Genomic DNA, 10,690 nt, shown 5'->3' on the forward strand with positions numbered 1-10,690 from the left:
CGAGCTCATAGAGCGATACCCTGTGTCGGTGCGCGTACCGCTTTTAGAAAGTCACGTGACCGATCACGCGCTGCTTTGGTCACGTGACCGATACGCGAACTGTATCACACTCCCGCCTCCTCTGTGCCCTGTGAGCAACATTCCCTCTAAAGTGCGCGCCTGCGCAATTGCGCACTGCTCAAGCGTCCTCTGCGCACACTGTGCACCGCACAGCAAATATATGCCGCGCACCAAATCAAACCCATCTGAATTCTAAACAAAATAAACATATTTATTCTGTGTAATTTTGAAATGCAACTTTTGAGTGACAGTGACAACAAGCGGCCCTAACGGTGTTCGTCAACAACACGCATACCACTAAGCCACTGGTGCGTTTATGGCCACACAAAAAGTCGGACAACTCAAACACCACACAAAGTTACACTATGACTCCTCAGTCATACGTGTGCTTATTTTTCTGTCATTTATTATTCATGTTAATTCATTGATATTAATCATGGAATGCTGTTACTAGAGAAAGTTACAGGAATGACGGCGTGGCGAAGTTGGTAGAGTGGCTGTGCCAGCAATCGGAGGGTTGCTGGTTACTGGGGTTCAATCCCCACCTTCTACCATCCTAGTCACGATACATGTTCACATTATTTATTGACTATCTAAAAAAGATAAAAATATATTTTTATTTAAATTAAGATATTAAATAATCCTAAATGAAATACAATGACTTGGTTTATATTATTGTATATACTAGGTCATAAAATCAGTGTCAGTTGAGTCGGTCCATAGGTTGCCTGTAGGGATTTTTAATGTCCAGCAGATGTCAGTATTTAGTGACACAGTATCGACACAGTATCAATACAGTTTTGCAATGTGTCGAAACGCTTCATGACGCCTCATCAACCCATCACTACTGCTGCGTTCTATCCTAGTTTGGTCACGCCCACCAACTGGCGTGCAGCACACAACGTGCTCAACACGTCAGACTGTTGTTACTCATCAGGCAATGGACCGTGATGGCGGCGGCAGTTTCAACACGGGCTCGGTGGTCGCAAACGTAGAGACGACATATGGGTGTATTTTAAATATAACCCAGCAGATAATAAAACAGAGTGTATTGTGAAGGAAGACGGTGACAAATGTGGCCACAAAATATGCGGAAAAAATACGACCAACCTTAAGCGGCACCTTAAGGCTCGCCACAAGGATATTTTTTCGAAGGTAAGTTACAAATGCTGTTAACATAATCGATAAATGTCATAGTAAGCTAATACATTAGTACTTTTTCCACATACTCCTGGCACAAATGGGCTGCTAACTTCAGGCTAAAGTTAGCTTTTGTTACGCTAACGTCAATTTATTATGTGTGTGTTACTTTAGCAGCATGTTTAGCCATGTTTACATTCAGTGACGGTGTGGTTATCTCTTTGTGAGTACGTTCTGTCAGCACATAACTTGATATGTTAAACAGGTCGAGTTACTGTTATATGTAGAGTCTGCTAGCTTTAGCCTAAAAGCCACAAGTGACGTTGTGCAGCCCCAACCAGGACCTGTGCGTTTACGTTCACAGTAAATTTGGGACACGCACACACACAACAGTACAGAATGAAAGATCAGAAAGCTTTAGTACAGGGTCAGTTAATAAGCTATGTATTTTTGACTTTTCATCGACTAAAACTAGACTAAAACCCTTTTGAGTTTTCGTCCACTAAAACTGGACTAAAACTATCACATATAAAAGTGACTAAAATGTGACTAAAACTAATAAGCATTTTAGTCCAAAAGACTAAGACTAAGACTAAATGTAAGATGGTTGTCAAAAACAACATTGATACCAAGTAGTTACAGGATCATACATTGGTCAGATTTAAAGTTCTCATGTGTCCAGGGATATATTTCCTGAGTTTATAAACATAACATACATTTTTAAAAAAGGAAAAAATATTTTTTTTTATAAAGACAAAGTTTTATGTCGTTACCGGCTTTATCTCATTGTGCTTCTTGCTGTTTTCCCAATTTTCGCTGGTGTTTTTTTGCTGTTGTTCTTTGTAATGTGCTTAGGGCCAATGACAATTGAGTCACAGGCCACAGATGGCCCCTGTGCCGCACTCTGGATACTCCTGCTGTAGAAGCTAACTGTTTATAGCTACTATAGTCTTAGTACCATAGTATATTTGTTCTGGTCACACATGGGACGCAAATGACATGGTTTTTACATCAGCACCGGAATTATTAAAATCAGCTGTTCACCTGGCTGGTTATTCCTGTGTGATAAAAGGGGGTAAATGGGGAAGTCCTTCTTTAGCTGCTGCCTTGTTTTATCATATATTACTGCCTTTGCATCTGTCAATGGTTACTTTTGTATTCACAATAAATCAACACAAAATCCGTACTTGGGTGCAATGTTCACGGAGTCTCGTATGCTTCCCGTCACAGGTGAGCGATGATGGTCATGGACTCGTGGTTGAGGGAAGAGTTATTAGATGTTGGATGTTCGAAAATGTCTGATTTGTTGCAACGGGTCTGTTGGTCACTCTCCGGCTGGGGGTGTCACTGATGTCATATCAATACTTGTTTTTCTAATATTTTTGCGATCGACCTGTAGGGTCTAAAAGATGGTCTGGTCGATAGCGATAGACAAGTCGGCGACCCGTATAATATATAGTTTGTTATTGGGGAGTGTGGGGGGCGGGTCTGAGAATACAACATTTTAAACATCTGAAAAGTTGACAGTGCAGGATTGGGCACTTTAAATACCTGTCAAACCAGATGGTAACTCAAGATCTCCCTCTTCTTCGTCCTCATCTTCCAGCTCAGATGATTGTTCCTTATTGCCTTCTGGCTTCTCCTCGTTGACTTGATGCTGAGTTTTGGGTTTCTTCTCTGCTAAGATGAGATTGATATTTATTTGAGCAAGCACAGAAAACTGTTGTTATTACAGTTAAGTGGTGTTACCTGGCGATTCCGTAGTGTGAGGCACCTTTCTTTTCTTCTTTTTCTGCTGCTGCTTCAATGATTTTCCCTCAGCATTAGTTTGGGTTTCAGTTGGGTTGTCATTCTGCTTGTCCTTGCAAAGTTGGGTTTCGTCCTGCAGTTTGTCTGACCGCACAATGAAAAAGGTTGCAAAATAACACCAAATGTTGACAATATTAATACTGATATACATACACTAACAGTCATTGCAATACAATATCCATAAGTCAAGTCTTAAACAGGGGTCCGCGCCCCACATGGTGTCCGCGTAGGTACTGCAGCGAAGGGGGTCAGTCGTAAATTTCTTGGTGGATAAGCCTTTTTAAAATATTTCTATATTCCCCCACAATTTTTCACAATTGCAGGGTTTCCCGCAGCGCTTTGTTGTTAAGGCGGCCGCCTTAACAACAAAGAGCCACCGCCTAAACTAAAGTCTTAAGCTGCTCATCTTAGTTCTGCCTCTGTCAGTACGTCTCTGCAGCACCCAGCATTGTCCCACCCACAGAACCATCTGATTGGTTACATGCAGAGCGGTAACAGCCAATCAGCAGCGCGTATTCCGAGCACATGTAACAGCCAATCAGCAGTGCGTATTCAGAGTGCATGGAGTCAGTGCTCCTGCGGTGGGGTGAGCAGAAAGGTGTTAACATAAGGCAGCGGACTCTCCCCAAATTATAATAAACACTTCCAAGTCAACTACTAAATGAGCCCGTTGACGTTCTAGAAACATAAGCGGCAGCTCAGCCCGCTCGCAGTCCTTGAGGTGAAGGCTAATTGGCTTTTAGAATAACGTTAGCTCACCGTGCGGTGTGTGTGCGTGTGTGTGTTACGGACAGCAAAGCCCTGTCTGTCTGAGAGAAAGACAAGTACAGTTAACAACTAAGTTATTTAACTTTACCGTTTTCTGTGTTGATTGAGCTGTGTTGAAGCAGCAAAAAACGACATTATGTTAAATGAAGAGTTTCCTGACGCCGTCTCTGATAATTTATATAATAATGTAACTGCATCATAAAGCCTACATGAACTCCATGGTGTTCAGGGATGAATAGTCTCTCCTATTGGTATTGTACTATTTTTTCAGCTATAGTTACATTAATCATTAGTAATGTAGCAGCCTACTTTTGAATTGCATGGTCCCTGCTATCACATGTTGATAAAAATATAACATTTACATAATAAAAATAAACTACAGGCTTCCCAAATGCTGTAATAAATTAAGCATGATGAGTTGAGCATATGTCAGCATGTGGCCCCACTTTTAACTGTTTTTCTCCCCAAACGCTTATTGCAACGCTTACTTACAGTAAGTCATTAATTTGACTTTGTAAGTCATTATTTTGACTTAGTAAGTCATTATTTTGACTTAGTAAATTACTACGTCATGATAATAACGTACTTAGTATCTCAGGTAACTAGGACTGTTTTGTTTTTACTTTACGGAAAAAATAGAGATATATATCGTATATCGCCATTCAGCAAATGGGGCGGAAAACACAACCAAAAGTTGTAGGCTTCTTCACGCGACACAGACTACTTCACCGCAGTCTGTAGTCTATTGCCCCCCAGGCTGTGGTGGCAGCGACGTGACGGCGACATGTCGAGTTACACCGATCCTTACACCCACCCACCCCCTTCCCCGGTCCCCTCCCCCTGGAGAGTCACCACCTTAACTAACACATTTTCTGGGGGAAACACTGAATTGTAACTATTAGAGGTGGGGGAAATAATCGATTTTAAGATGCATCCCAATTCAGACATAGGCGGATGTAAAAAAAAAAGTGGCTGACCGCAGCAAGCCACCTCACCGAAAGATCCGGCCTGCTCCTATATTTTAGGGCATTTATGTTCCAGTTTTGCACACATTTCCATTCATTTAATAAATGTAATGGGAATTAATTCAACTGTTTCTTATTACAAATACAACAAAAGTTGCAAGTGATGAATGCTTATATAGTGAAGCGAAAAGAATTGTAAAACTTCATCAATATACAAATTAAAAATGCATCAATAATCGATTTTTAATCAATGTGTAGCTCCTGAATTGTAACCGTAATCGAATTGTGAGGTGCCAAAGATTCCCACCTCTAGTAAAAATATTTGAATGCACATTAACATTGACAAAATTTTATATTATGGGCTGTTTTAAGTTTATTTCAAACATGTGTAAAGTTTCAATATGATACATTACATATTGCATATATTTTAATATTTTTTTTCCTTACAGCATTTTACTTCATTGCAACTACTAACACATATGTTCACTCCCTGTTCCCAATTTGTACATGGTTTACATCAAATCACCAAGTACAACTAAACAGTTAAGTCACTTATGATTCACTTAATGAAATGAATGGCATATCTTTTTCAATGAGTTCAAGACATTACTTGTAGTTTAAACAGTCTCTTCCACTGGATCATATTAGTTAATGGACTTCTTTGCTTAATCCATTCCATTATTTAATTCCACATACTGATATGCTAAAGGTTTAAAGTGTTGCACGTGCATACAAATGTTTGAAGTTAGATTTTTCAATAAAGTTACATTTCTTCTCTTTTGTTGAGAAGAATTGTTGTACAGTCTTGGGTAGCAGGTTATAGTTTGCTTTGTACAAAATTTTAGCTGTTTGCAAATGCACCAAATGATGGAATGTCATTATTTTGAATTTAGTAAGTAATGTGTTTGTATGTTCTCTATATCTAACATTATGTATTATTCTAAATGACCTTTTTTTTTGTAACACGACTGTTAACAAGATATCAACTCTAAAACTATAGGAAGCAAACAGTCATTTGTGTTCATAGTTTTTGTTAATGAGGCAGCCAGCTGTGCTTCATACTGTGGTTACAAGATCTGAAAGAAGAAGAGGATCTTATCCTTTCTGACTAGCCTTAAACAATATTTTAAGAAGGTAGAAAATAGGGATGTAACGGTATAATGATAAACCACGGTACAATTCTGGATTTTTCGAATTTTATATTACCTTTATGCGCCACTTCTTTCGAGACTATGAAAGCTTTTTCCTATCTCTCCGTTTGAACGATTGGAACACCCAAGAACAGAGCAGCTATACAGCATTTTCTGCTCAAACTCGACACTCACTCTCACTTGTTTCAATGCTTCGCTCAAGGTGCGTGTTCATTGTGTGAAGTAAGACGCAAAGAATAACGCATATGACGTCATACGCAACCAAGCTATAAATGATTTAAAGTTTATAGAGGGTACAGACGGTTAAGCAAACCCAATGTCATAAGTAAGTATTGCCCACAAACGCAATGGTAGACGATTGCAGGTTGATTCGTTTACCTAAATCGTACTTAATGTGTATATTAAAGTGTATGGCATTCCCGATTTCAAGCTAACGTTACAAGCTAACGAAGCTAAGGCTTAGCGTCGCTGCAAAGACAGGTAACAAAACACTTGTATGTGTAACTTACCGAATTCTTTCTCTTCTCTCTGCGTCCGAAGTAACTTTCGTTCCTTATTTTTCTCATTTCTTTTTTGGATTTTTTTACGCAGAAGTTTCATCTGGAGGTCCGCCATGTTGACCACACACCACACGTGTATGCCACAGCAGCTTCTCAGGACCAGCTTAAGGAGCAGCCTGAAACTTGCCTGTATGTATGTCAAGGACCCCACGAAGCGACATGCAAACTGCCCAAAAGGAAATATTCAGCAAATTAATACATACCTTTCAACCATCCATCCATTTTTCCACTGCTTGTCCCGTGATACATCAAAATTAATTTACAATCATCATTTCTAGTTATTCTATAAATTACCCTCGGTGACAAGTATCCATTTAAGTATAGTGTCATTTATTTGACATGTTTTACAGTCTTTCTATTTAAATATACATCTATCTAAAAGATTTGAAAACAATACTTAGGGTGATGGTGTAGTTTATAAATGTAAGCCGTCTTATATGGAGCCCCCCCCCCCCCCCCCATTTACTTCCGTGGTCATGTTTCCTCTTACGTCATTGACAGCGATCGATAGCACTTCGGCTTTGACTGCCCGTCTCTGGAAGGATACTTCGTCTTTGACAGCTGCTGGAATCTGAAGACATCGATTATTGTTTTTTTTTGTACAGGCGCGAAACAGGACAGTTGCGTGCCGGTTAAGGACCCCTGGCAACTTTGTGACTTTATTGGACGCAGCCCCGGAAGTAAATGGGGGGGGGGGGGGTGAGGTTTTTGGCGTGACAGAGCCATGACTGGAGACGCCAGCACGTTGTAGTGCCCGTGCTAGCTATAAACGGATAGGACACGCAGCCTTGAGCTAGGCTAAGCTAGTGGGGGCAAAGTCAGGGTGTTCTGTTGGGGGCAGGTGTTGTACCGAAATCTGTTACCCATCGGAATTTGTAACTCCAGGGGGCGATGTTCCCATGGCGTTTGTTTGATGGTTAAACGGCAAGCCCGAGGAGGAGAAGAAGAACGCTTGCGTAAATGGCGTAAACTATCCTTAATGCTGAAACGTCAGTTGTTTACATTATACTACATCGTAATTCATTCCAATCTAATCCACTTTATTTATATAGCACATTTAAACAACACAATGTTTCCAAAGTGCTGCACAACAATATTAAAAACAACATTCAAATACTATCCTGAGCTCCACCAATGACTGAATAGTAAACAAAAAATAAAAATAAATACATATAAAACCAATATAAAATAAATATGATTAAAAACTATACATTTTAATAGTATTTTCTATATTGGAAAATGTATGTGTGTGAGAGAGAATCAACAGCTGATACAATGGACTCATACTATAATGAAAGTAAGTCATTGATTTCCAGAATATGTGTAATTTATTAATGCTGAAATTCTGACAACTGACGTTTCAGCATTAAGGATAGTTTACGCCATTTACGCAAGCGTTCTTCTTCTCCTCCTCTTTGGGCATGCCGTTTAACCATCAAACAAACGCCTTGGGAACATCGCCCCCTGGAGTTACAAATTCCGATGGGTAACAGATTTCGGTACAACATCTGCACAAAAACCAAAACAGCAAGAATGCCTGCAAAAGGGGTATGCGTATGTTTTGGTCATTGAGTTGTATTTTCATCAATTGAATGACATAACAAAACAACGATTGGTTTATTAGAAATTCATTTTAAAATGCAAAAAATAAAATAATAAATAAATACTTTCTTTTTGGATAGGAGCATTTGGAATCAATAACTACTTTTAGACTTAGACAACCTTTAATGATCCACAAGATGGATTGCTTTTCATTTTATATTTCATATTAGAAATATTAAAACAAACGGGAAAAACGGAAATAAAGACCAAAACTGTGTTTAAATTTTGAAATTATTTCAGACATGGCAAACGAAGACTGACATTTACTGAAATCTCGACGCACATAACAAAACAGATCAAACTGTCCATCCATCCATTTTCTACAGCTTGTCCCTCTTGGGGTTGCAGGGGTGAAGGTAGCGATTTTAAAGACAGAACCGCGGACCACCCTGTAAGAAAAAATACTGTGCTGTGTTGTACAAAACCCAAAACCAGTGAAGTTGGCACATTATGTAATTTGTAAATAAAAACAGAATACAATGGTTTGCAAATCCTTTTCAACTTATATTCAATTGAATAGACTGCAAATACAAGATATTGAGAAACTAAATTTTTTGGGGCGAATAATCATTAACTTAGAATTTAATTGCAGCAACACGTTGCAAAAAAGTTGGCACAGTGGCATTTTTACCACTTGGTTACATGACCTTTCATTTTAACAACACCCAGTAAACGTTTGGGAACTGAAGAGACCGGTTTTTTAAGCTTTTCAGGTGGAGTTCTTTCCCATTCTTGTTTGATGTGCAGCTTAAGTTGTTCAACAGTCCGGGGTCTCCGTTGTAGTAATTTAGGCTTCATATTGTGCCACACATTTTCAATGGGAGACAGGTCTGAACTACAGGCAGGCCAGCCTAGTACCCACACTCTTTTACTATGAAGCCACGATGTTGTAACACGTGACTTGGCATTGTCTTGCTGAAATAAGCAGGGGCGTCCATGATAACGTTGCTTGGATGGCAACATATTAAGTTAAAGTACCAATGATTGTCACACACACTAGGTTTGGCGAAATTTGTCCTCTGCATTTAACCATCCCCTTGTTCACCCCCTGGGAGGTGAGGGGAGCAGTGAGCAGCAGCGGTGCCGCACCCGGGAAGCATATTTGGTGATTTAACACCCAATTCCAACCCTTGATGCTGAGTGCCAAGCAGGGAGGTAATTGGTCCCGTTTTTATAGTCTTTGGTATGACTCGGCCAGGGTTTGAACTCATAAACTACCAATCTCAGAGCGGACACTCTAACCACTAGGCCACTGAGTAGGTTATATGTACGATTTTTGAAGCTTTTCAGGTGGAATTCTTTCCCATTCTTGCTTGATGTACAGCTTAAGTTGTTCAACAGTCCGGGGTCTCTGTTGTAGTATTTTAGGTATTATTATATATAATTATATTATTATATACTGTAGGTACATATGTTGCTCCAAAATGTGGACTCGTCAGACCACAGAACAGTTTTCAAACTTTGCATTAGTCCATTTTAGATGAGCTCGGGCCCAGCAAAGCCGGCTGCATTTCTGGGTGTTGTTGATAAATGGCTTTCCCTTTGCATTGTAGAGTTTTAACTTGCACTTACAGATGTAGCGACGAACTGTAGTTACTGACAGTGGTTTCCTGACGTGTTCCTGAGCCCATGTGGTGATTTCCTTTACACCACTGATGTTGGTTTTTGATGCAGTACCACATGATGGATCAAAGGTCACTGGCATTCAATGTTGGTTTTCAGCCTTACTGCTTACGTGCAGTGATTTCTCCAGATTTTCTGAACCTTTTAATGATATTACGGACTGTATATGGTGAAATCCCTGAATTCCTTGCAATAGCTGGTTAAGAGATGTTGCTCTTAAACAATTGGCTCAGGCATTTGTTGACAAAGTGGTGACCCTCGCCCCATCCTTGTTTGTGAATGACTGAGCATATAATTGAAACTGCTTTTATACCCAATAATGGCACCCACCTGTTCCCAATTAGCCTGTTCACCTGTGGGATGTTCCAAATAAGTGTTTGATTAGCATTCCTCAACTTTCTCAGTCTTTTTTGCCCCTTGTGCCAGCTTTTTTGAAACATGTTGCAGGCATCAAATTCCAAATGAGATAATATTTGCAAAAAAAAATGTTTCCAGTTCAAACGTTAAGTATCTTGTCTTTGCAGTCTATTCAATTGAATATAGGTTGAAAAGGATTTGCAAATCATTGTATTCTGTTTTTATTTACGATTTACACAACGTGCCAACTTCACTGGTTTTGGGTTTTGTATGATGCATGATCAAATCTTTTTTGCTTTGACTTTCCGGTGATATGTGCATGAAGATTTATGAAGATGTCAGACTTCATTGGGCCGTGTCCAATAGAATGACAACTTTTAACGTGGTCCATTCTGTGTAGGGCTTCAAATATATTTAAGCCAAGCACACGGGTACCGTAGTATCCACAGTTTTACTTTGAAAATAACATTTTCCGGAGTCAAAATATGAAAAAAACATCCATTTTGGTCTGTTTTTCCATTTCTGTTTACTAGGGTTTTAAATTGTTGTTATATTAAATGTAAAATGAAAATCAAACCGATTCTAGATGTTGTTATTGCTCTTCGACCCCCGTCGTCACGTGTGCAAATAGTGTACAACTGGGACCTAGTTTAAA

The 10,690-nt window shown here is 39.5% G+C and overlaps 1 protein-coding gene across 2 annotated transcripts in view; it reads right to left on the minus strand.

Annotated features, from left to right (window-relative positions):
* ddx18 (DEAD (Asp-Glu-Ala-Asp) box polypeptide 18) overlaps positions 1-6,598 on the minus strand; it is a 28,333-nt gene extending 21,735 nt beyond the window's left edge. The window contains exons 1-3 of one of the 2 annotated variants that reach the window (XM_062067784.1): positions 6,403-6,598; positions 2,950-3,093; positions 2,752-2,877 (exon numbers count right to left, since the gene is read on the minus strand). In XM_062067784.1, coding sequence (XP_061923768.1) covers positions 2,752-2,877; positions 2,950-3,093; positions 6,403-6,508 — 376 coding nt within the window. In that variant the 5' untranslated portion in view covers positions 6,509-6,598. Of the gene's footprint in view, positions 1-2,751; positions 2,881-2,949; positions 3,094-6,402 lie in introns of both variants that reach the window. The other variant, XM_062067783.1, reaches the window with a different exon arrangement.
* Positions 6,599-10,690: the final 4,092 nt, after the last annotated feature.

The sequence above is a fragment of the Entelurus aequoreus genome, linkage group LG13 (assembly GCF_033978785.1).
Source record: "Entelurus aequoreus isolate RoL-2023_Sb linkage group LG13, RoL_Eaeq_v1.1, whole genome shotgun sequence".
Classification (NCBI taxonomy): Eukaryota; Metazoa; Chordata; class Actinopteri; order Syngnathiformes; family Syngnathidae; genus Entelurus; species Entelurus aequoreus.